General features: G+C 42.5%; 1 protein-coding gene across 2 annotated transcripts; it reads left to right on the forward strand.

Annotated features, from left to right (window-relative positions):
* Positions 1–27,067, forward strand: Eaat2 (Excitatory amino acid transporter 2). 2 transcript variants are annotated; one of them, XM_033470620.2, is made up of 11 exons: positions 1–460; positions 9,783–9,908; positions 9,999–10,206; positions 14,674–14,716; positions 14,818–15,074; positions 16,457–16,690; positions 21,717–21,911; positions 22,469–22,603; positions 22,678–22,786; positions 23,714–23,832; positions 24,608–27,067. In XM_033470620.2, the coding sequence occupies exons 1-11, from the start codon at positions 286–288 to the stop codon at positions 24,654–24,656; spliced, it is 1,650 nt and encodes a 549-aa protein (XP_033326511.1). In that variant the 5' UTR covers positions 1–285; the 3' UTR covers positions 24,657–27,067. The 2 variants fall into 2 exon arrangements, with proteins under 2 accessions (XP_033326511.1, XP_033326512.1); XM_033470621.2 differs by having other exon boundaries at positions 142–460; positions 23,714–23,848.
* The last annotated feature ends 212 nt before the right edge of the window (positions 27,068–27,279 follow it).

The raw sequence follows: 27,279 nt of genomic DNA on the forward strand, positions 1-27,279 counted from the left end.
CAAGCAGGTATCACGATCGAGCTACCAGGCTCGCGGAAAGCCGTCAGGCTATTGGGACGACTGGTGGGAGCCCGTGATTGCTCGTTCCGCACGGATTTCACGAAACACCCCCAAAACGGCAACCCGTCGTCGTCGTGGTGCTGCCGGGGCCCCGCCGTTAGCCGCGAGAGATCGCGAGAAGGGAGCTTGGCTGAATCGGTCGAACGATCGGCCAGGGGATCGGCATCCTCGTGCGCGACCGGCTCCACCGCCACCACCTACACCGCTTACTGGCGGCCCAGTGAAATGGAGGAGAAGTCCTCGGCTCGGTTCTCCGAGTATCTGTTCGCCAAGATGGATGGCCAGGACGTTTCGGCCTCTCAGGGTCCCCGTAAGGTGACCGCCGACACCAGGAAGTTCATGCGGGAGAACCTGCTGCTCGTGGTCACCCTCTCCGGCGTACTATTCGGCGTGATACTCGGTGAGTATGCACGGAGTACCAACGTTCTAAACGTATATGTCCCGATTATTTCGTTGGACTATTTTAGTAATGTCTGTTTGTTTTGTGGACCGGTCGGAGATTCGCTTTTTAGTATTCTCGGATCGAGCGTTGTTATTTCACGCATTGCAAAATCATTTTTGCTTCGTTCGTGTTTCACCCTTCGACCGCTGTGTCGTTTATAAGCGGATATGAAGGAGATATTTATATTATTTTTGTTATTTAGTATAAATATTTTTAGAATATATTTAATAGTAATATTTATGCTATTTAATATAAATATTTTTAGAATATATTTAATATATATTTATGTTATTTAATATAAATATTTTTGGAATATTTTTAATATTAATATTTATATTATTTAATATAAATAATATAAGTAATATATTAATATATTATTTAATTTATATATTATTAATTTTATTGAAATCAAGAAAGAGAATGTTGAAGGGGTAGTAGATGTACAATTTAATTTTTCAATTTTAATTCGATCGAACGAAATGCTGGTAATTAATTGCAATTAAATTGTAAAGCATTTTTGAGCCCGTCGAGTGAAAATAGTTCACCCCTCGCCATTCCATTACTTTCACAACAATAGTTAGAACATTGTCAATTGTAATAATCTCTCAGTAAGCTTGTGAAACATTTCGTAGAAAATTGATAATTTTATTTATTATTTAACCTGGCTACATTTATTTGGATGCTCAAACCTTCGCAGTCGAACGGAGACTCCGAGACGCCACTCGATATTGTTACATCACGTGCCAAAATGATTTGTACATTAACAAATTTATTTGCATTTTTGACTCCACCGAGACGGTTAAAATAACGACCGGTTTCGCAATTTCAAAAATAAGGTCGCCGGCATTGTGAAGACTTTTCCATAGAAAATGATTGAATTTCTCAACCAAGAACACGTCGCAACAACAATGCAGGAACGCTTGAATAAACACAACTTTTTAATATCAATGTATAAAATAGAAACGCCGCGAACCGGAATAACTGTTGTTTGAATTCAGAGTCGAAACGGCATCGAGTGCGAAGGGTTAACCCCTCGCGCTGGAATGACGTACTGCACGCGTCATCCTTGCTCGAGGACGGGAAAGGATATAAAGAATAAGAGTAAACGGACGTATGAAAAATGTCTGTGTTTCGCATTGTGTCGAAGGTCATCGTACCGGACGAGATCGTCGACGGAGATCACGAACACGCTGGTAATCTTGTGAATCATTTTAGAAGGATTCGCAGCAAACAGCTATTTCGGATTTGGTGTGAAAATGGCTTCGAGGGCGCAATAACGCGTTCACGTTTAACAGGTTATCACTCGGGTTGCTTTATGAAACAGAATAACTCGCTTTTGCAGCATTGAGCAAAATTTCGCTTCTGGCAAAATTAAAAGCGAAATGGTATCGATTGTTGTCGGTACTCCCGGATTTTGCAAATTTCTACGTGCTGGAATCTCATGAAAATTTGTAGTCTAGTATCCCTATTTGGTAACAAATGTAGCACAATTAATTGTAAGAAAATATTGCAGGTAAAACTATTTTACAAAATATTCTTACAACCGGCGTGGGCAGGGTAGAAATTGTTGGACTTCTTCGGAGAAATGAAATGACGTAAACAAAGCTTCCAGTGCCTCATAGATGGCGCAATTATAGGGTGGATGGTCTCCTCTATCTTTCTTGGTATACTTTACGCTGCATAAATCTATGTTCTTATTAACAGTAACAATGAATATTAATGTTTTAATCCTTCTTTAACTACTGGTAAATATTGCTATGTATGTTTACCAGAATTAGAACGCGCACCTTTTTTTAATAGGATTTGAAAAGCATTCTATTCAAAATGGTGTAAAAAGTATTCGAGAGCGGTGCTAGATATTTTTTGTGTTAGATAAATATCGCGAGGATTTCATGATCGAAAATGTTACAAACGCAACACGCGATTGATAAACAGTCGTCTCCATTATTTGATCCATCCCCTGCAGAGAGCGCTCCAGCGCTGCTTCATGTAGCTTACACACCTAGCGTTGCTTTCTTCCGATTGGCCCTTCATTTTCAAGGAACTCCTGCTTCGCGGAAGGAGTTCCAATCATTAATCTTTGATTCTTCGTGGAAACTCTCGACGTCCTTCGTTTCTATTCCAAGAAATGGTACTTACGCAGATTCGGTTTCGGCGGAATAATGGGAAACTCTACGCCACGATAACAATGGAATTGCCGGAGCCATCCAAATGACGGATCTAACATTTTTTATTTTACAATTGTTTGGCAACAAATTTCGTAATAAATTCGGCGATCAATTCGGTGATGAAGATCGTGTAATGTTTCGATAAATCCGATCTAATTATTCCTAATAAAAATTATAAACTAAATTTATATATACAGAAATAAATATAATAAATTTACGGAAATACCAAAATTTACAGAATTAACAGAATTTACAGAATTTACAGAATTTACAGAATTTACAGAATTTACAGAATTTACAGAATTAACAGAATATACAGAACTTATAGAATTCACAGAATTTACAAAAATTATAAAATGAACAGAATTTACAAAAATTATAGAATTAACAGAATTTACAAAAATTATAGAATTAACAGAATTTACAGAATTTATAGAATTTATAGAATTTATAGAATTTACAGAATTAACAGAATGTATGCAATTTAAATGACAGCATTTAACGTCGATTTAAAACAGAACTGAATAACACCCACACCCCGAGCTGTCTCGATGCTGCAAAGCAGATTAGCCTCAATTGGGACAAAAACGGGTGTAAAATGTACTAACAACAAGGGTTCGCATACAGATCGTTAATACCCACACATCTTGTTGTTTCGTTACTTCGACGTAGGATCGGTTCGAATTTATGTAAACACGAGGGACTAAATGTACCGTTTAAATATAAGCCCACGTTAAAAATCTACTTATAGTAAACAGTGGGCGGTCTTTTATCTAAACGGAGTAGCATTAACCGACTGACGTTCACGATGACGTATGCGCCGCGAAAATTGGCGAATGCCGGGGTGTCGCGAGAGCCCCGATAAATTTCTCCAGCCACGTGGAACCGAGTGGTATCAATTTTCTCTTGGCAATCGGACCGGGGACAGAGCTTTACAAAAAAAAATAAAAATAAAAATAAAAATAGGGAAGAGTTGATTTCAAGTTCCAAAGGGTTATACATATAGTACTTTGCAACGGGATTACACATGAGAGGCTTCGAAATATATCGATTTTAATAGAAGCATTGAAAAGGAAAATGCATGAGCGAAATAGGATTAGAATCCATTGACTTTCTAGCTTATTGGACAGGCCTGCAATTGCTTTCTGGAGTCCGCGGTGGTTTTCTCGGCACGCCACAAAGAACCTCGCGGAATCGACTTTAACGGGATTCTCGATGCATCGGAGGAGATTTTAAATATTTAATAAATACATATAGTCGATGCAGCAAATATGTACAGCGCATTTCAATCTACTCGTGTAATACAGAGAATTTGGCAAATAAATTCTTTTTTTTTTAAATAATAGTTACATATCTCGAATAGTAATTATTATTTCAAAAAAGATTTATTCGCCAAATTCTGTGTTACATGACAAGATACAAATATTTATAATCTATTTACTATTATAAATATTATATTACTATAATACAATAATACAATAATATAATAATATAATAATATAATAATATAATAATATAATAATATAATAATATAATAATATAATAATATAATAATATAATAATATAATAATATAATAATATAATAATATAATAATGTAATAATATAATAATATAATAATATAATAATATAATAATATAATAATGTAATAATATAATAATATAATAATATAATAATATAATAATATAATAATATAATAATATAATAATATAATAATATAATAATATAATAATATAATAATATAATAATATAATAATATAATAATATAATAATGTAATAATATAATAATATAATAATATAATAATATAATAATATAATAATGTAATAATATAATAATATAATAATATAATAATACAATATTATATTATAATCATATTTAATCTAATTATTTCAAAAATCTATTTTTGCACAGAGATTGCGATTTAACAATTTGCCCAAAGCAGACGCAAGTTTCTCAGAAATGAAAGTCAACTATGTCAGAATAAAGGTCAATTTAATTATTCGAAGCTCCCAGTTTCCAGCACAATAAATTCTAATTTACGAATCATGGATTCCGAAGTGGTCTAATTGCGAAAGAGACGACATCCTCGGTTTCTAATCACGCTAAGGAGAAAAATACACGGTCTGGCCTTGCAGGAGGTAAGACACCCCGCGTGTTGAGTAAACAGATCGCCGATATGTCAAGTAAATGTCAATCGCGTGCGCGGTCAGCTCGAAGCGAGGGGCAGCAGCGTCGCGCTGTGGTCAATTTGAAAAGGTAGACGGAAGTCCTCGGTTCGCGGAATCCAATTAATATTATTAGCATATGAATTATGTCAATTTGCATGAGCTGGCCGGAATGCCCGTGCGGCAACTCGATCAAAAAACATTGGTAAAAATTGAAAGCCGGAAACTAAAAAGTTTATAACACGTGTCATCGTTCTTCTCTACCATGTAAATCGTGATCTGGTATTTGATGAGCTATATTATACTCGCGATTAGAACGTTCTTTCTCTTTTCGAAACGGAGAATGGCGCGTGGAGTAGCATAATCGAACAAAAACTGAAGACAATATGCTAGCAAAAGCTGCAAACTGAAACGTTTATAAAATTGTCAGAAAATTTTGTTCTCAGTTCGAAGTGCAATGAAATTGAAGATTGAAGCTTCCTCTTTCCAACGAGCTGTCAGAAATTGACGTACGATTTTTCGAAGCCGTTTTATCGAGCAGATATTGGGAGCAAGTTCGATTGTTCAAGGTCTTCGTAGTGAATTCTGAAGTTAACAGTAATTGTTCACTCAGAGCTAAATAAAACGGTTTCGAAAAATCGTGGATCAAGTTTTTGGGATTTGTTGTAAAGAGCAAATATCAATCTTCGAATTTATGTTATTTACGATTATGAAAAAAATTTGTTCAGGTTCAAATATGACCATCATTTCGAAGATCGAAAAATTCGACATAAAATTAACTCTTCGCGAACTATGACCTTTGCAAATGGTATGAACATTTTCATCGGAGAGCTAGATCGCCAAAGAGTTGAACAATGCAAAAAATACACGATTCGTACTGATCTCTTGCAATGTGCATGATCGAACAATATTTATGCAACTTCTGAATGAAGATGGTATTTTATGCTAGAACGCGTTCTTTTTGTCTCTTTGGTATTTTCTTTGTAAACAAACTACGCGACATCTTGCATCGGAATTTTGTATATATATTTGTTGCTATTTCAACAGCGTTCAGAAATTTTGCTAGAGCGCGTACGCTTTCAGAAAATGCAATAAAAAGCGATCGATTTGTTGAAGGTTCTGGACTAAAATATCCCCTTAAGAAGTGCATCCCCGGTGTCGTCAATATGTCGCCGTCCGTCCTCGAAGCGTGAACCGACGGGAATGCGAATAAATATCGGTCCATTTTAACGGGCAAAAACTGTGGCTGCATCTCTCTCTCTCTCTCTTTTTCTCTCTTTCGCGGACTTCGCGAAACTGCCTTCGGTCTTTGTTTCCGTATTCGGCGCGCGGCCGCTAAATAGGACAGAAAGGAATTGTATAGGCGGCTTAAAGGCGCGTTATGTGCTCGAGCTAATGATCGGAGCGTGCCAAAAGCACGCCACCGTTCGCATCCATTACGGGGAAACATGCCAAGGTCGAGTTCATCCCGGCCGATTTCGCGTTCCTTTTTTGTTCGTACGTGTGCACACCGGATGCACGCGGCGGCTCTCTCTTTCTCTCTCTCTTTCGGATCGATCGATCGATCGGTTACAGATATAAAAAAAAAAAAATGAAACGAGGGAAGAGGAGACACAGAAGGGGTTGCGTCACACGCCGGCAGAACGTCGCACGTTCCTTGTTTAATAACCGGCGTTGTTACACGCCGGCTACCCAGCTTAGCCGATCGGTTTAAAGGCTTCGCGATCTCTGTCCGATCTACGTCTCAGGTTAATTAGGAGAGAGACGCGCCCGGTTTCGTAAGGAACGGGCCCCGTTGTCTCGTAGACATGCCGTTCGGGACAAGTCGCGTCCGCACGTAATAGGTCGCAGCTTCAACGGATCCGATCCGATTCGAGATTCGCGCGCGGTTACATAAAAGCTGATCACGTTATCCCGTTAAAAGGTGCCAATCACCGGCGAGGGGTTTCCCTCGAAACACTCATCTAATTAACTCGGCCTCCTCCTGCCCCCAGGATCAACCTTGAACGAGACTTCGATCCTTTCCCCGAGCCGTCCAGCCGTTTAATTACCCATAAGTACACGGAGCAGTGGACAAGTTATCGGAAATTACCGGATTAACGAGCCAATATTTATTCCGTCGTAATAGGACCGGCGTGCCCGGCCGTCTTCCGATAATTACGATTCAATCGCGAACTATTCGCTGCTCCGTTCAAGTGCATTTTATCTACTTGTTCGCGCGACGAATGAAATCTGCGATCCGTGGATTCATGTACAATGACGCTTTCCAATTAGCGCTCAGCTTGGAAACGAAAATGGACAATTTCGGAAGAGGAGATACGATTGTTCCAGCCTTCTGGCTCGTTTTTATAACTTTCAATAATCGGTAATCATGAAAACGATCCGCGAATAAAATCGTGTCTTCTCTTTCCAAATTGTCCAATCTTTTGTACAAGCTGAGCGTGGATTAGGGAGAATTTACTGCGATTAGTTGGCTGCGGATTATCACGCATTTATGGTGAAAATAAGTTTGAAATTTGAATCGAAATTTGAACTTTAATTAAACGTATCAATCGAAATTAATAATAATCGTATAATAATAATAATAATCGTATTAATTATCGAAATTAATTAAACGTATTAAACGAAGGTGGCAATTTTTAGCTTTTGTTCCTGTTTGTTGCAATTTATGACGAAAGCTTTTATTTCACGTAAATATCCGCGGTTTCGTTATGATTCATGTTGCAGGAAAGATCGATTGCGGTTGCTAATACCATTCGGAAAATTAGTATTGTAGGGACCGGGTGTACGAAGTATGAATGGAAGTGTGGCGCGAGGGTATGAATGAGTATGAGATTGCCGTGAGAAGACGGCATTTCTAGCATGCGTCTGAACGAGCGCGATCTAGTGTTTGCAAACAAGCGGAAAGTTCACGAGAATACAACACAGACCCGGTAAAAAGTGTTTATTATCGTGGACGGACAATATTTTACAGATGCGGTGAAATTTTTGTTCATTATTTATTTTGACAACACTGTAGAATCATGTTGGAATGGTTCGCTATCCTGGCGCCAATGTACGTTGCTATAACTGCGATACGACAGGATTATCATACTTGGAGTTCGACCAAGTTGCTCTTTGTTAGACCGAGTTACTCTTTGTTACATCAGGTTGCTCTTTGTTACACCAAGTTCTTCTTCGTTACGCCAGATTACCCTTCGTTACACCAAGACACTTTTTGACAAAGCTGTTATCTGTTACGCAAAGTTGCTATTCGTTACACAAAACTACTCTTTGTTAGACCAAGTTAGTCTTTGTTACACCAAGTTGCTCTTTGTTACACCAAGTTGTTCTTTGTTACGCTAAATTAATTTTTACTACACAAAGTTGCTATTTGCTCCATCAAGTTACTCTTTGTTAGACCAAGTTAATCTTTATTACACCGAGTTACTCTTCGTTACAGCAAGTTATTTTTCGTTCCACCAAATTACTCTTCGTTATACCAAGTCACTTTTTGTTACACAAAGTTGTTATTTATTACACAAAGTTACTCTTTGTTCTACCAAGTTACTCTTTGTTCTACCAAGCTATTCTTTATTACACCAAGTTACTCTTCGTTACACCAAATTATTTTTCGTTCCACCAAATTATTCTTCGTTACACCAAGTTTTTTTTAACTACACAAAGTTTCTATTTGTTACCCAAAGTTACTATTTGTTACACGAAGTTTCTATTTGTTACACAAAGTTGCAATTTATTCCACGAAGTTGCTCCTCGCTCCACCAAGTTACTATTTATTACACAAAGTTGCTATTCGCTACATCGAGTTACCTTTTACTAAATCAAGCGAAAGATCTCAGTATAATGAAGTCCATCGCGCGAAGATGAATGCGTGGGAAGCGGAACTGTCTCCTGGAAATTCGCGTCGAATCGAATCGGTCTAATCGATCGCCGATAACACATTGAAATTCACCGCGGAAACCATGTTCCTTTCGCGCGTCAATTATGCACGAGTACCGATGATAAGCTTTCGTCGCGTCCGTTCGCGAGTATCGATAAAGCAATTTGTTATATAACGTGTAGCCTCCGTGCCTACGATCTAATGCCACTGCCTACACGCTCGCCCACAACCGCAGCTTTCGAATCGGCTTTCAGCTGGTTACTTTCGCGTTCGTCTTTCTTCGTCCTTGTCCGGGCAAGATGCTTTTCGATCTACCCTAATTCGCCGTGCAATAAACACCGCCGAATTGGGTCGTTCGCTCGATATCACGGCCGTTTCGAAACCTCGCGTCGCATCGGTTGAGAGGGTATGCTCGGTCATAGAAACTTGCGTTCTTAAGAATTATTTGTAGTCGAACCGACGAACGTCGATTGATCAGAGTTAAGACAGCATTTGGAGGAGGCTTTAGAGTACCTCCATGAAAATTATCAGCTAGGAATATTCATTTTCCGGCAACATATGCTGATTTGTTGGAACCCTTCTCTGCCATTAACTGGAACCCTTAATTCCTTTGATTTGGCACGCCGAGGATTTTTTTACAGTTGAACGGGTCAACGTAACTTTGTGCGACCTTTGGCAACATTTAGATACTGCTTCGAGGTACACATCCAAAAATTGTCCGCTAGAAATATTCATTTCTTCGTAAGATACGCCATTTTCTCGAAGCCCTTCTCTCTTCTCGTTTGCGTCACTTCGATCGTTCGCTCGAACAGGTTATTGTAAATGTTGGTAACCTTCGACAGCATATACAGGAGGCTTCGAAGAACCTGTAAAAAAGTATCCAGCATAGAACACTAATTTCTTGGCAGGATACACGAATCGTTTGGGCGTCGCGTCCCGCGAACGGAGAAGCTTCACCTTGCGCGAATAACCGCGCCGATAACTTAACTGCATTTGGGTCGAAACCGACCCGCGTATCGCATTGCGAACCCCGAAAAGAATCGATAGTGACCTGGTTGTTGGTTTCAGGTTTCGGTCTGCGGCCGTTGGGCCTCGGCGATGACGCAGTCATGCTAATCAGTTATCCTGGAGAGCTGTTCATGCGGCTTTTGAAGCTGATGATCTTGCCGCTGGTGATCGCCAGCCTCATATCCGGTAATGCTCTCGAAAAGAGTCGAGCGTTCTCCTCGACAGCTTAATAGGCAACAAGTCGGCGACAATGCGAATCCTCGCTTTTTTTTGCAGGCTCGGCCAGCTTGAACGCGCGAATGAACGGGATGATCGCGGTGCGCACTCTGGTTTACTTCATCCTGACGTCTTTGATGAACGCGGTGCTCGGCGTTATCCTGGTGCTGCTGATCCATCCGGGCAATCCTGGCATCCGCAAATCGATGGCGACCTCCCACAACGGAAGGGCCGTCAACATCCTGGACAGCCTGCTGGATTTGGGAAGGTAGCCACCCCCGTTGTGTCCACAAGAGCCTCCGCGCCTCGTTAGTCTATCGATCGGAATCGTTATTTTCGTACTTTTGCGTCGTCACGCATGGCAACAGCCTTCCGGAATTTTTCCGCGATAAAAATGGAGTCGTTCGCCCCGCGTCTTCGAGGTTACACTGAACCCTGACTGACTTCTAGGAATCGTCGATGCAGCGCGATGCAACTTTGTTTCGTCCGAACGGAGTTCGTCGAAGTTTGTAGAAACTGCTTAGGAAGCAAGACTGTCCTTTTCGTTCGCAACGATATTTTTGAAATATAAGACTTCGAAGAGGAGAAAGCAGAGGCTTCGCTCTGTTAAACAAGCCTAAGTTGATTGTCCAACGATTTTTTTTTACGAAGATACAGTATGATGAATATCAACGATCATGCACTCGCTTTGCTTGGGACATTCTTTGATAGGAGCATTTCGAAGCGCGATAGATCGACGCGGAAAAATCGTGCATCAACTTTTTATAGCTCTTTGGAAAGAGAAGATCTCGATCTTCAAATTGATTGCATTTTCAGTCGCTGGGAAAAATTTTCAAACTTTGTAGAGACGTTCAAATCTGAAATACTGCGTAAATGAACAGGAAAAAGATTACCTTTAATTCGTTGCTGTTACAAATGTATAAAAATATTTTCGAGAGACGATAACCTAGGGATGTGAAAGCAGAGGCTTCACTCTGTTAAACAAGCATAAATCGATTGCCCTGCGATTTTTTTACACGAAGATACAGTATGATGAATATCAACGTTTGTACACATACCTTGCTAATGACATCCTTGGATAGGAGCATTTCGAAGCGTGATAGATCGACGCAGAAAAATCGTACATCAACTTTTTATAGCTCCTTGAAAAGAGGAGACTTTAATCTTTAAACGTATATCAGGTTCAGTCGCTAGAAAAATTTTTCACACTCTGTAGAAGCGTTCGAATTTGAAATAATGTACAAACGGAAAAAAGATACCGTTTTTACTTTTTCGCTCCCTGCCTGGTACGAAAGAAATTTTTGAGACGGACAACGTGGTGAGTAAAAAGTAGAGACTTCACCCTGTGAAACAAGCCCAGGTTTGTCACCCCACGATTTTTTTCCCCAGAGATAAAATAGTACGAACGCAGGCATTTCTTCGTCCAAAAGTATTCCGAATGAAAATCATGGTTGTCGGAGTAATGTAGGGTTGCGTTCGAGATAGAAGATAAAGCATAGCGATAAGAACAGTGTGAAAATATACTCTCGAAGGGATAATCGTGAACATTCGTGCGGGATAACCTTGCTCGCAGCTGGAATAGTATCATCGACCAGGGCTCGTCTTTATCTAAACGGAATGGCAAATCCACGCGGCTCTGAATAATCAATCGGCACTTTACCCTGCGCTCTAGAGTAGCGACCCTTAAGGTCGATTCACATTAGGGGCACGCGACATTACACGCGAACACCACTCCCCACTGTCCTTTAACTCAGTGACGATTGAATTTATAAGTATTGTTTACCCTGTCGTCCAGGGGACGTATCCATTATGCACGAGCACCTAACGCGAGACAGCAGAAATTATTGCAACGGAAATTTTCTTGTTGATACCACCATCTTTATGCGAAATAAAAATCGTCGACAAGATGCAGGAAGCTAACAGGCATTTAGTTCTCGTTTCAACAAGTTTAACGAGTCGAACATAATACAATAGTATACATATATAGGCTATCCCAAAATTATGGCACTTCCGTGAAATGAGAGATTCCTGAGGCCATTTCAAGCAACTTTTTCCTTAGCGAAAATGCAATCCGCGGCTTCGTTTGCGAGTTATTAACGAAAAACAGTGACCAATACCAGCTCAGCTGGCGCAACGCGGCGCAGCCAACGAGCGAACGCAGCCCAGTTCCGCCGATTGGCTCGGCCGCTTCGCGCCAGCAGAGCTCGCCTCTCATTGGTCACCGTTTTTCGTTAATAACTCGCAAACGACGCCTCAGAGAAAAATTTGTGTAAAGGAAAAAGTTACTTATAATAACCTCAGGAATCCCTCACTTCCCGGAAGTACCATAATTTTGGGACAGCCTGCATATATAAATTGTTTAAATCTTCGAACTGTTTTTGAATTCCATCCGCTGCTTCTTGACGTAAACGCGTGGAATTCGCGATCTAATCATCGGCATACCGTGAACAATGTTAGGAGAATTTCTCGTTCCCATGGTGCATGGTGGTTCGTCTCCGGCACCGGTCCAAATTAGGCTAACGACCTCCGTTCGCAGCAACATGGACGCCGTGACACCGTAAAGTGGGAATCATTCGTTAAACGAATTCTTAATTGACCTCTTAACGATGGAATCTTTCTTTCGGCAATAACAGTTTGATATTTTCGTCGGGCGAAACGCTTGAGCCGATTTAGTATGTCTAATGGAGCGACGATGCCACTTGGCTTTCGATTAAAAAGCACGACCGGTTGCCGGACGCAAATGGAATTGAACGGCGACGAAACGAAAGGGGCTCGATGGATATTTCATTGGGCCTTTAATCGGCTGGGACGATTGTGTCGCGAGAGAAGTATAGTCTTCTATAGCAGGCCTGTGTGTAGAGGAATTGTTCCGCGTCCTGCGTTTCTGGTATAATAAAACTCGAACGCTTTCGTCTCCGGCGCGGCGTATAGTCTCCTTCGGGAAGAAATCATGAAAATCAATAGACTATTGTTAGACAAGGGTGTGGGAGGCAAAGAAAAGAAAGAGGAAATAATGGGAACATTCCGCGTTCGAGCATAGCAAGTTCGAAGGCGAATTCTTATGCACTATTAATGGATCGACTTCTCTAAAATTACCCGGTGACCAAATGAAAATTTCATCGACAGCTCCTCGGGAATAATTGCAGATTGTTCGACGGAGAAGCGAGCGTGCCGGTGTTCTTTTCGAATACATTCCGTGCGAAAGATAAAAGCAGAGCAAAATTCTTCCGTCTCATTTCATATTTTATTGCCTCGGCGACTCGATCTATCATTTTCCTTTTCAGCAGGGTATCCTTCATAAAAATAGATTGTTATAAATAAATAGACGCACCGGTGGATGACAGGGTGCATGATCGAACAAAATGAACTTGCGTTTTAACGGTGTGCAGGTAACGCGGGATGTTAACAATGCAATTTCTAGATCGGCGTGCTAGGTTTTTTGCGAAAGCTACTTAAAGCGACGTTCGACGTTCGAACGGCTGTAATTTCGTCGACGAAAATCGTGCAACAATGGACCTGGGCTCATGTCGAAGCTTAAAGTCTCTGCTGTCGGAATCCATCGTTCAATTATTACTGCGATCATTTTCCATTGCGCCGCGAAGCAAGAAAGTCTGCGTGGAATGAACTTCGAGCGACAAACGTCGATGAACTGGCTAATAAAATTCATTTGTTTCGCAATGCATTGAACAAACTGCATGTTACCAGGATTTTTACGATACGAAAAAGTTTAACTGATATTTCGTTGTCAATTTTAGCTTTCTAGTTCCATTGACACTGGAACTATCGATCATAAACGCGACCAATGTACGCGATTTTATGACAATAATACGATCGGATTTATGCAAACTTCGTACGATTTCTGTAATTACAGTAATTTTTACCTAATTCGCGCTCAGATTGCGCAAAAAAATGGACAATTTTGGAAGTGGAGATAACTATAAAAACTGTAAAAAAATTCGCCGCAAGGCTCGAATGATCGTATCTCCTCGTCCCAAACTGTCCACTTTTGTGCGCAATCTGAGCGCGAATTAGGGAAAAATTACAGTATACTTAAAACTTGCATAGAGAAACATTTTAATGATATCAGCTATTGCAAAGAAGAAAAACAGAAACCATTTTGACATTGATAGTTGCAGCGTTGATCGAACGGCTGCGACGTTGCGTGACTTTTTTCCCTTCGAATTGAACGCGTCGACGAACGGCGAACGACGTTAATGAACTCCTCGAGAAACGATCGGCCATCAGAAGCCGGGCGATCGCGGTGGCCAGAAAATAGACGAAACTCGAGCGAAAGTGGAACAATCCTTTTCGGAGCATGCGTGACGCGCGTGCCCCCGATATGAATCGGGCTTTCGGGCCGCGGTCCTGAAACTTTCCGATCAATTATCGAAAGGAAGAGCCGTGACGGGGATTAAGGTCGCTTGTACCCGGACGATCGGTGAACTTTTCTAAGCCGCGGCCAATCGAGGATGATACCCAACGCGATGAAAATAGAAGTATGGATATCGATCGGGCTCGCGGTTCGCTCGCACGAGCGTCGCACCGCGCGCACCGTTTAAAAGCGATGCACCGCCGCGTTGTTCGCGCCCGTGTCTCCCTATATAACGCGCTCGTATCGAAAATCGGTGTACCCGATGCGCCCGATAAAACCCGTGTATCGATTAAACACTTCTAGAACCAGCCATCTGAATCAAACTCACTCACTCACTCACTCTCTCTCTTTTGAACGTTACAGAAACATGTTCCCGGACAATATATTCCAAGCGGCGTTCCAGCAAGTACGTGCAATCATTTTTTTCTCTCCTTCTCGTCACCGACGAGACTTCTTTCGTTCAAACGGGCTGCTCGATATATCTGATTGATCGATGTTCGATTGCAGGCACACACGGTGTACGTTCCAAAGACCCAGCCGTTCCGGAACCTGACGGACACCGGCATGTCCACCGAGGTACTGGGCGAGGAAGAGCTGATGAGAGTCACCCAGTACAGAAGCGGAACGAACACCCTCGGCATTGTCTTCTTCTGTCTCGTGTTCGGCACGTTCCTAGGTACGCTGGGCGAGAAGGGCCAGATTGTGATCGACTTCTTCAAGGCTGTGTTCGAGGTCATCATGCGCATGGTGTCGACCGTGATGTGGTGCGTCTCTTAAAGTACTACGTCGACTAGACGGCGTCCTCTGCGTCCACGATTCTGTCGAACTATAATCAATTTTTTTCTGATTTTCCTTCGGCTTGTAAGCGTGAAATGGAGAATTTGGGAAGAGGAGATGCGATTATTCGAGCCTTGTATAGTAATTTCTCTTTAATTCGCGCTCAGATTGCGTACAAAAGCCGACAATTTGGGGAGAGGAGATACGGTTATTCGAGCCCTGCGGCTCGTTTTTATAGTTACCGATTGTTGACAACTGTAAAAACGAGACACAAGGCCTGAATAATCGTGTCTCCTCTTCGCAAATTACTGTACCTCGTTTTTATAATTGTTGAGAATCGGCGACTATAGAAATAAGTCGCGAGGCTCGATTAATCGTGTCTTCTCTTGTCAAATTGTCTAGTTTTGTTTACAAGCTGAAGGGCAATTCGGAAGAATTTACTGTATTTCGTATGTAAGAAGTTTTGAAATATTTATTTGAAATATCATAAGTCGTAGACTGCTTGCGAGGAATTAGCAGAGAGTGCGAAACAATTAGTCGCAAGAATTGCATAAGAATTAATTGCAATAATTAACTGCAGAATCGATTTGGAAGTCAAACATATTTAATGTATAAAAATTAGTCGCAAAGATGTTAGACGCTATGTGGAATTGATTTTAAATCATCGTTGACGCAGAGGTTGCATTAAAATGATTTCTGCAGCCATTAGCTGCAGGAATCATTTGGAAATCGAATATCTTCGATAACGATTAGAATTTGTTATAAGTAGACTGCAGATCTTTATGCAAAATCAAAATTGCCTACCCCACGATTAAAAAATAGAAATTTCTTTTCTCCTTGAATCATTTTAATAAGTTGAAATGAATATATCGACATATTTTATTCTTTAAATTCTTTCCTGTTTTATATTCGACTCGCTCATCGTTGCCATAAACGCATAAAATCCGCAGTCTAGTTCCACAGGGTGTCCCAAAATTATTCTACAAGCAAGAAAAAAGTACTTCCTGAGGTCATTTGAAGTAACTATTTCCTTTGCAAAAATGTTCTCCGAGGTGTTGTTAACGAGTTATTAACGAAAAACAGTGACCAATGAGAGGTGTGGCTCGGCGTGGCCGAGCCGTCGAAGTCGCGCCCCAGTCGCGCTCATTGGCTCGGCCGCCTCGCGCCAGAAAATCTCGCTCCTCATTGGTCACTGTTTTTCGTTAATAACTCGGTAACGGCGCTTCGGAGAACATATTTGTAAAGGAAAAAGTTGCTTCGAATGATCTCAGGAATCTCCCATTTCCCAGAAGTGTCATAATTTTCGGACACCGTTTAAATTAGATCGAGTGTATAATTGGTCTAAACGACGTGATCTCTTTTACAACAGGATGACACCGGTGGGCATCACCTCCGTGATCGCCGGTAAAATACTCGGCGTGACCGACCTGGCGCTGGTGATGTCGCAGCTGGCCTGGTTCATCGTCACGATCGTGATCGGTGTGTTTTTCTATCAGCTGGTGATCATGCAGCTGATCTACCTGGCGTTCGTGAGAAAGAATCCTTTTAAATTCTACGCCGGCCTCGCCCAGGGCACCCTCACCGCCTTCGCCATGGCATCAACGTGAGTCGTCGATCTTCGAACTCAGCCCGACCTTCAGCGTGTTCATACATATATATGTATATATATGTATATATACATCATCTACCAACGTGCACACGAACCATATAAATATATATACACATATATGTATATACATATGCCATGGCCTGCCTCACATGGCCTCGGTCGTCATCGTCATCTCCGACCCTCCACTTTTCTATTTTCGTTCCTCGAAAGAAATTCGGTCTCGAATCCCACGGGATTTCCCAGTTTTCTTTTCTCGTCCTTACTTTTCGCGCGATATCACAGTGTTCCCTCTGCACGGTCGCGTTCTGTCCCGATAAGGGAACCGCTGCGACGTTCCTCTATAAAAAGCGAGAGAGAGAGAGAGAGTGAGAGCGAAGGAGACAGAGAGAAAGAGAGAGAGAGCGAGAGAGAGAGAGAAGGAGCGTTGTGTCCATGGGAGAATAATAATGCGGAACTGCTTCGTAACGGCGCGCGACGCAAAAGAGGGAACACTGTCGAAACGGTTCTCGAAGGACGATCGTCGTTTCGGGACGCGAGGAGGTACCAGGCCGTCACACACCGTGCGATTTCGGATCGATTGATCGAGACAATATGTTTCAGCTAGCCGGGAGGAGGCTTTGCGAGGCCGTGGTCCCGTAATTCCATTCCGAAACCGCTCCGATTACGAGCACAGCGTTTCACAACGTCGGCTCGGTGACGTTGTCGAACGCTGAGCGGAGCGAACGATTCACACTTCCCGTCCGAATAACAAAAAAAAATAAATAAAAAACGAAACAAAACGAAACGAACCAAAACAAAACGAGCAATCAAAGATAGCAAATTCTGATCCCTCGCCGGGCTGAATTACGTTTCCTTAATGTTCTCGCGGTTTCTCGATGGGGACGGTCTCGTCATGACCAATGAGAAAGAGAAAAAGAGAAAAGTAAAGCGAGAGAGAAAGAAAGAAAGAGAGAGAAAGAGAGAAAGAAAGGGAAAGGGAGAGAGGTATGCAGTTCCGGGTGGCACTTAGGATGCGGATACTCCCGGTTGTCGGTGATATCCGCGAACTTTCGGTCAGACACTTCTTTGGAGGTACTGCGTACACGGTGGAACAACCGCTTTGCCATGATCGCATAGTTTTCGGAAAAGTCGACAATTCGGCAGAGAGTCTTGCATCGCGAAATATTAATGGCGAAGCGCTTTGTAAAACTAGCCACAGTTTCGCCCAGAATAGCAATTTGCAGTTTGAATTTAAACTTGAAGTTTGAAAAAATTTAGAAGTTTAAAGAAATTTAGAAGCTTGAAGAAGTTTGAAGAAATTTGAATTTTGAAACAATACATTTCTTCGGATTTGTTAACCTTTGGACGGCGGACATTTTTGCGCATTTATGGCAAATATATGTTATCGAAACCTCTTCGTTTAGATCAAATATAATAATTTATTAGTTAGTAGTAGTAATAATTTATTAGTTTCGATGTTAATAATTTATTATTACACACGACTGCCACGAAATTAGAATTTAGATGGAATGTTTGCAACTCTGGGTCCAAACGGACCCGGCGCTCGCCATCCGAGGGTTGAAAGAAGAGATACATTTTTAGTCGACAGTTGATGCAGAATATTTTAATTCTGCATGGAATTATCGACTATCATCGATCGCGAACGGGTTAAAATTGAACCCATATTGATACCAGAACCACTAAACCAGTCAAAATGACTGTTTTCTGCTTTCCTCTTTTAAAATTTCTGATATTGTTAAAAAGTTTCTGTGGAGAATTTTTCAATGGACTTCTTTATTCAAGCATATGTTATAATCGGACTGCGGATTTTCTGCATTTATGGGATAATTGAGAATCCACAATTTAAAATACTAGACTGGAAGATTAAAAGATTAAAAGAATTGAAAAATGTTAATTTATTGGTTCGAGTTAAAAATTATTAGATGAAAATTCAATGTAAATTAAATGTGAAAATTAAATGAAAATTATTAGCTGAAAATGAAATGAAAATGAAATGAAGATTATTAAAATTAAACGAAAATTCAATGAAAATTATTAGATGAAAATTCAATGAAAATTAAATGAAAATTATTAAAATGATTACTGAAAGAAAATACTCACCGTTTAGTATGCGCGCGTTGCAATCGATGCAATTTTTATTCTGCACAAAATTTCGCGGTCTAGTTATACCAAAAATTGAACGAACCAATCCTGTTCCGGCGGTTCTGGTATTAAATAAACATTGGACAGAGGCGTCGGCGACGGTTGTTTCGACGTGTATACGGAATTAGATTTTGCCCCGTTCCGTTCTCGGTGACATCGAACGGCGCGGGTGCAGCGGAGCACCGAAATTTCGTGGCGCGCGGCGTAGAACGCATGGCAGAGAAACTGAAAGAGAGGACACGTGAAAAAAGAACTACACACGAAGTGGTTGATGAACGGTGTTTCGTGTCTGTTGAGCCGGAAATCAGCTGACTCCGTGTCACCTGGACTGATTCGCGGCGCAGAAGCCTTCGAGGGCCCCCGTTATCCTCGGCTCCCGGTCTTCCTTGCAGCAGCGAGCCAGCCGGCGCGGCGAACGGAAGGCGAGGATACCTCGTCAAAGGAGGCTTCTCCGCGCTAACCATGTTATTATCTAAGCAACTACTTCTATTACCATGGAAACAAAAGGGAAACTGAAAAAAATATTGATTGCTCGCGTCGAGCCCGCTCTTCCAGGTTTGACGGCGACGTCCATCACTGGCCAGAACTGCTGAACTACGATCGCTTTCTAACGTTGACTATTGTTATATATGATTATTATTATTATTATTCATTCTCTCGCGGATCACGCGAAGCAACGATCATTTTTTCAGTTTATCCGTCAACGTGCAATCAAAACGTTCATCCGATCCCGTCGATCCCTGTCTTTCATCCGCCACCGTCCGACGATCCCACTCCACGATTCTCTTCACTTCTTTCTGTGTCGATGTTCACGTTGCTGTCGAACACTGTGCAATTCCTCGAGTCGTTTCTGTTTAGGTTTATGATTGCAATTTATTCTATCCTGTTTCGTACTTCTCCGATCCCGTGCTCGTCTGTTTTGATTTCGTCGGGGCGATCGAGGGAATTCGGAAATCTTTGATACTCGGTGAATGGAGTTTGCGAAGATCTAGATCTTCCTCCATTCAGCGATCACTGTTTGCCTTGATACTGTTCTCCTCGAAACGTAACTTCAGTTAACGACAATGGAAATTTCACTGCGTCTATGAAGCTTCGTTGTTTCGGAAAATGCGACAGATATTCGAGGAGAATCGCGGACGAATTTCCGAGTACTTTCGCACGCGTAAGCTAGAATTCGTTTATTCGAACGAAAGCGAAACATTTTGGACGCCCGATTGTTTAAAAATCGTATGGATCAACTTTTGATGCTAACCAAATTCATATTGAACGTATAAACTCGTCAGAATTAGCGTAGTTCACGCGCAAACGCTGGAACCACCGATGCCGACAAAATGGCGGATTTCGTTATCCGTGGATATTCAAGGATTTCTATCGAATATTCGACCATAAATATATATTCTAAGGGTAAATTATCGAAGAAATAGCTTTCAGAGTAAACCTATGGCTTCAACGAAATGAAACGTTACTTCACTTTCGAGACATCGTCGCTCAAAGATCGCTAATGCCGATGTATCAATTAATACGATTATTAATAGCGCTTCAAATTGCGCGATTCTTTTTGCATTTGTTTTTATAATTTGTTCTCCGACGAATAGATAAATTCTACGTTCTGCAGCGAAATGAATGAGCAAATTAAAATTTTTAGTAATTTTGGCGTTTTTCCGTAGAGCCGCAGAATGATCGATCGGTGGATCCAGCGTCGATCGCCCCGCGTCTCCACGATATCCCAGTCCCTTCCTGGATCCGTTCCCGAAATGCATCGTGGGACAGAGAAGCATTCGTACCCGAAAAGCACCTGGAACTGAAAGCAAACGCGGTTCCGCTATTCGAAACCCCATTTTCGAAACCTTTTCCGTCCCATCGTCGCGGTGCCACCGTCTCTCTCTCCCGCCAACGCCCATCATTGTCTAATTCAACATGTTTTCTATGTGGATTAACTTTTTCCAGAAGAGAGCGTACACAACTGTGCGTACACTGAGTGACTGAGAGATACAGCTCTCAGTCTCCTATCTGAACAGAGACTGTATGAATATCATGATGTGATGTATTAGAGCACGCGCTGCACGCGGCCTTTTGCAGGTGGTTCAGAGAGAAAGAGGTCGAGGGTGGCCTTGGTAAGTAATCGATGGCCGCAACATGAAGGTACATACGATTGTCTGTTACAGGGTTAGGTTCTTTTAGGGTACACTGCGAGACGCAACGGACGATCCACCTTCTGATAACACCCCCTTTTTAACCAAACCTTCTCTCTAAAACACCCTCGACGCCGTCCCCGAATTAACCCTTATAGGTTGCATTTTCAGCTCGCCTCGCGGTCATTCTGGTCAATTCGCTTGTCACGTTTCTGTCGGTTACACACCCGGTACAGTCAGGTCCACGAGTCACGTTGGCCCGTTCGCCGGCCCGATCTGTTTCGGCCGATCGTTTTCGGTCCGATCTTTCGCACCGATTCGAAACGAAATTCGGAACGCGCGTCGCACCGTGCCGGCCGCGCGCCGTTTTCGATCTCTTTCGCTTCTGTGTTCGGTCGCGGTCGCGAGCTCGCGCCGATCGTTGCCGATGCTCGTTCTCTCGCTGAGTCGGCCGGAAAGCAAGAGACCAATATGTTTGCAAGCAACAAGCGACCGGTAATCACGGACACGGTACCGGTCAATGCCGCGAGAGAAAGAAACTTTGCCGATCTCGACGATCTCTCACCAGAATGACCACACTCTCATTTTTCTCCACGGACACGCAGGCCGAAGCAGCACGCGCGCAGCCCAGTGTCTCTATTAAACCGCTAAACGAAACAAATGAGATAAACTAACCGATTGAATTCTAACTGACCTGTCATCGTGACGCCCGACCTGCCGATCATTTCTAACAAAGATTTGTACAGGGCCGCCGCGCTCCCGGTCACGTTCCGCCTGATGACGGACAAGCTCAGAGTCGATCCCCGAGTCACCAGATTCGTTCTGCCGATCGGGTGCAACATTAACATGGACGGGACGGCTCTGTTCGTGGCTGTTGCCAGCATATTCATCGCCCAGATGCATGGCATCGCATTGGGATTCGGCGAGATCGTCACCGTCATGTGAGTAACGCCGATCTTTCGATTTCAGCTCCGTTCTCTCGTACACAGGGTTATTTACGATCCTAATTTAATCATTTAGGATCCTAAATTTAGATTCGAAATTAAAGGTGTTACGTATTAACGCAATTTCAATTTATTAAGCTTTAGAACATTGCAACTATCTGTGATAGATATAAGTTTTACAATACAGTATAAATATATAGGCTGTCTTATAATTATGTCGACATCAGGAAATGATTTTTGGGGTCATTTGAAGTAACTTTTTCCTTAGCGAAAATGTGATCAGAGGCTTCGTTCACGAGTTATTAGCGAAAAACGGTGACCAATCGGAGAGCGAGTGCGGCCGTCTGATTCAGCGGCAGTAGTCGCGAGGGCGGGGCGTCAGCCGCACGCGATCTCTCATTGGTCAATGTTTTTCGTTAGTAACTCGCAAACGAAGCCGCGGATTGCAATTTCGCTAAGGAAAAAGTTACTTTAAATGACCTCAGGAATCATCCTCTTCGTGACACCAATGTTTTTCTATCAAGAAAATAATATACAATTCATTTCATTTGCAGTCTAACATCGACCGCTGCGTCCGTGTCGTCGGCTTCGGTTCCAAGCGCCGCTCTCGTCCTTCTGCTGGTCGTCCTGAGCGCCATAGATGCTCCAGTTTACAATGTGTCGCTGCTATTCACTATCGACTGGTTTGTGTAAGTAGAAAAAGATAGAATTTTCTCGCTTATGGCAACGAAAATTAACGGTGTTTGCGTTTGGTTACATTCAGGGACCGAATTCGAACCACCAACAACATGCTCGGCGACTGCTACGCCGCTGCAGTGGTGGAGCAACTGTCCAAGAAGGAGCTGATGGCCTTGGATGCGGCAGCTTATCAGGTAGAATCAATCGAAATCGATTAACCCTTTGCACTCGGAGCTATTAGAACTGGAAATTTGTGGTAGTTTTTACAAGGGAACACATTCACGCGTAACACGCCGATCTTAATCAAATTTTAATATGCTACAGTTTGTCGAACGATTTTTGACACGTACTTCTTTCTATTATTTACTTGAACATGTCATTTCATTGTTGTTCCTATTTGTTTGCTCCGCGATTAATTCTTATGAATATGCAAATTAATTCAGACATCAGACGTCATAGTGGAATAAAGAAATAACTGCTCGTGCAATTTTATAATGCGACCTATGTCTTTATTTATTAATTTAAAAAATTATTAAATTAGAAAATTTCGTTCTTCTACACTGTAGAAGAATTCTGCAGATATTTTTAAAAAATGTAGTACTTACCCTTGACTTTGAGGGCTGCTTTCACCCCCTAGATTTATAAGAACATTGCAGATAAAAAAATGCTTGTTAAGTATTTTACAACGAACCGTATCATAATAGATTGAAATAGGCGTATTACACTTGGGAAAGTTTCCTCGTCGTTACAATTATCACTCATCCAACAGTTATATTTTTAATATCAGGTTATCGCATAAGTTCGTGCGTCGCATGCATACAAACGAACATCAAATAGTATCTCAATGAAAAATCGTGAGAATTTTATAGCGACGGGGAGATTATATTTTTGTGAAACATTAACCAAATAATAATAATTAACACATTAAATAATATTAACACAAAGAAACGGCACGAACCTATGGGACGATCTGACAGTTCTTCGAATATGAACAAATTCGGTGATATAAAAAAGATGATCTTAGACATAATATAACAATTTTTATTTGCGCTCCGCATCGCTCGTGCGCGGAGCAATTTTATGGAATATCGATCGGCTCGAACGATTTCAACTGTTTGCAGTCGGAGACCGTTCTGCCAACGACGATCGCGAACGGATGCATCTCCGCGAACCGAGTACCTGATCCTGACACCATCGTGGTGGAGATGCAGGACGATTCGAGGATAGCCGGCATCGCCAAGTAAACAAGCTTGTTGGTAGGGCTAGGCTATCACTATGTACGATCACGAACGATCGCGTGCATTCATCCTGGTTTTACGCTGTGTGTCTTTTGATTCCGCTTCGCTACGCTCCTAGGCGGAGGAGTAGTCAAACATAGGATATAAGGATAAAGAGGACGATGAGGAGGAGGAGGAGGTGATGGAGAAGGAGAAGGAGACCCGTTCCGATCCGTTGAAAATTCGCTAAAATGATTCAGGCTTCCTCGTTCCCTCGCATTCGTTCCGAATTTCTCGAGTCGCCCGCCAAACCGACGCCGCTTCGAGAGCCAATGATACCCGCGTCAGTCATAACCGATCGTCGATCACCTGCACATAAAACGCTCGATCCACGCGATCATATATTTCCGCGACCATTAAACGCGGCCGTCAGCAAATCGATTCTCTCCAGGCATGGGCAGCGCCGCCGATTGGCCCTGGGAGCACCGCGCGGTCGAAAGCGTGGCCCGTGGGCGGCGCCCGGAGTCGAGTGGGCGTGGCTCCGGCGCTCCTAGTGGCCCAGGGGGCAATTTCTGCTCATGCCTGTCCGCCGAGTGCCAAACCGCTGCCAGTTTCTCCCCCGAGGACTCGTAGCAGATCGATTCGAAAAGTGATACCGAGACGGTTTGCTTTCGCGCGATTCTGTCCGCGATCATCGCCGCCGCCATCATCATCGAGAACCTCATCCGCTTGTTTAATGTGCCGCTGCGAGCCGACGAGCACGCCGTAGATCCCCTCAAACCTGTTGTTTCGTTTCAGCATCAGCGTGTTGCAGATGCCCAGGAGCGTGACCGAGGAGACCGTTTGACCACTGATTCGTTCCGAGATTAGTTCTAGACGTGCCCGAGCGAATTGTTAACGAACGCACAGCCTCTTCGCGGGGAGGCCCGCCGGGGTCCATGCCTCTGGAGGAGATCGTAGAGAGCCCTCTTTCGCGCGAGTGTCCTCGAAGAGACGTTCACCCTCCGCCGTGAAGACACGCGCGTTACGTTCGTTCGTTCGTTCGTTCGTTCGTCCGTTCGTTCGCCGCGAGCCGCCCGGGCCACGAGAATATATATCAAACGAGAGAAAGAACACCAAAACGTGTATACAGAATCCGACGAATGTACATGAATGTAAACGAAGTCAATATCAAGGGAGTGCGTGACGCGGCGAGACTGCCGCGGGTAAGGACATAGCAATAACCGTGTTCCCAAAAGGCTTCTTGTAGCAGCTTCCTCGGACGGATACGTAAACCGAGAGATCACCGATTCAATCGCACTCCGGGATCCGACCTGTTAAAAGATCGTTTCACTGCGACTGGCCGCGCTCGAGAGCAGCGTGCCGAATCTGGTGCCTTATTTTCACGCGGCGCTTCGGTCGGCCGCTTCGAAAGTCTATTTAAACGAAAATTGCATAAAATATACCAGAAAAAAAAGGATAGAAAACGCCGGAAGCGATGAAAAAAAAAGATGAAAGCAGTCGAACCAAAATGAATTCCGGGACAGAGATGAACAAATATATCACGGGGCAAAGAGACAATTTGTATAGAAGTATTATGATAATATATACATACATATACATATATCAGTTCTCCTGATTTTCGGGTACTCGATGACTGATGAGACACTGTGACTGGTGATCGATCGTTTTACTGCCACGAGACACACACAAACATATATACACACACATAAACATACATACACACACACACAGACACACACTTTTTCCACTGAGATATCACGTGTACGTACACGGACACCGCGCGAGACCGTCTACCAGCGTTTCATTGTCAGACAATGGATGAAAAAAACGTCGCGGACCGGACGCATCCGTCGATAATGATCGTAGGTCTTTTGCTCTTTTCGTTGGACGATTATTACGTTTCTGCTAGAAAGAGAGAGAGAGAGAGAGAGAGAGAGAGCGAGAGGGAGAGGATGATAGGAGGAACCGTTATTACCGTAGATTTGTTAAAAACCGATTTGTTAAACGCGAGGCGGCGATTAGTGATCGGTTAGGTTCGGCGGGCCACGTCGGACGTTGCTGCACACCATAGGCGAGTGGAGGAAGAACAACATACCGTAGGTTGTCGTTAGATCTTTGACTATAACACTGAATTCAACTTTCGGACCATTGACGACTACAGAGCGCACGGTGGAGCAGCTCTTCCCGATCGCAGCGATGCGCTCCATGGATCTCTGACTCCGTCGTTGCCGTCACGATTAGTGTTCCCATATCCCGTTTATAGGGTAATTCGAGTATACATATAAATATATAAATATAAATATATAAATATATATATATATATATATATATATAAATATATATAAATATATCGAGACATGGTTCCCCGTCTCGTAGAGTAGATCCCGAGAAACGAAGGAAAGAGAGGATCACATCTAGCGCTCTTCGACGAGCAGCCTCAAGACTGGACATGCCATTTGAATATGTCGTTTTAATAAGTACCACGTATAACGTTGTAGAGGAGAATTACGAGGTGAATTTCACTAACTCTAGGGCACTAGGTACGTAGGTCGATACGTGTTCTATCGTAGAGACTGTTTAAATGTACAAATTAACTGGGTAAAACAAGAACATAGTGCTTCGTAGTTGTGCCGTTCTGCCCAACCGATTCGCGATGATTTACAAATGCTCTCGTGCTCGTTGTTTCGGTTGAGTGAGAATGTATGCGTGAGAGTGAGAGCGTGTGAGAGCGAGAGAAAGAGCGTGTGAGAAAGAGAGAGTGAGAGAGAAAAAAAGTAAGAAAGTAAGAAAGTAAGAAAGTAAGAAAGTAAGATAGTAAGATAGTAAGAAAGTAAGAAAGAAAGAAAGAAAGAAAGAAAGAAAGAAAGAAAGAAAGAAAGAAAGAAAGTGAGCGTGAGAGTGAGTGAGAGAGAGAGAGAGAGAAAGAGAGAGAGAGAGAGAGAGAGAAAGAGAGAGAGAGAGAGAGAGAGTGAGAGAGAACTTGCTTCGTTGTGTCATTGTTCAGTTGTTGCGTTTAGCAACCGAACCAAGTGTTACGCGTCGATGTTTCTCTGAGCCACACACACACACCTTCGCGCGATACGAAATTCTTTTTGTTTCACCGTTGAACTGTGAATGGAGAAAGTGCTTTGTTTATAGCCTAGAGACCAAGAACGGTTAATAGAGAAAGAATTTATCGAACTATTTCAAAGACTACATGTGAATATACTTATAAGGCTCAACGTGTTGTATAACAAGATGCAGGTTTATACGGGATCGATCGTTGTTTTATTTCAAACCCCCGCCCCGTCCATATGGTAGTCCATCTGTTAGGCTAGTCCGTTCGCCAGAATCTCCCGCATTCCGGCAATTAACGCGCATTCGTATCAATTACAAAAAACTGTACTAAAAATACCACGTTGAAAAATTTTTGATCGACTGATTTTTCATTGACTTGCTGCACTGCTTGCGAATTTTTGAAAAAAACT

The sequence above is a fragment of the Megalopta genalis genome, chromosome 2 (assembly GCF_051020955.1).
Source record: "Megalopta genalis isolate 19385.01 chromosome 2, iyMegGena1_principal, whole genome shotgun sequence".
NCBI lineage: Eukaryota > Metazoa > Arthropoda > Insecta > Hymenoptera > Halictidae > Megalopta > Megalopta genalis.

Bases quoted from the DNA above. Each gene is read 5' to 3' on its own strand.
- Eaat2 (XM_033470620.2), top strand. From the start codon at position 286: ATGGAGGAGAAGTCCTCGGCTCGGTTCTCCGAGTATCTGTTCGCCAAG. The intron at 9,909-9,998 runs GTAATGCTCTCG...TTTTTTTTGCAG, and splicing joins GATCGCCAGCCTCATATCCG to GCTCGGCCAGCTTGAACGCG. The intron at 14,717-14,817 runs GTACGTGCAATC...GTTCGATTGCAG, and splicing joins TCCAAGCGGCGTTCCAGCAA to GCACACACGGTGTACGTTCC.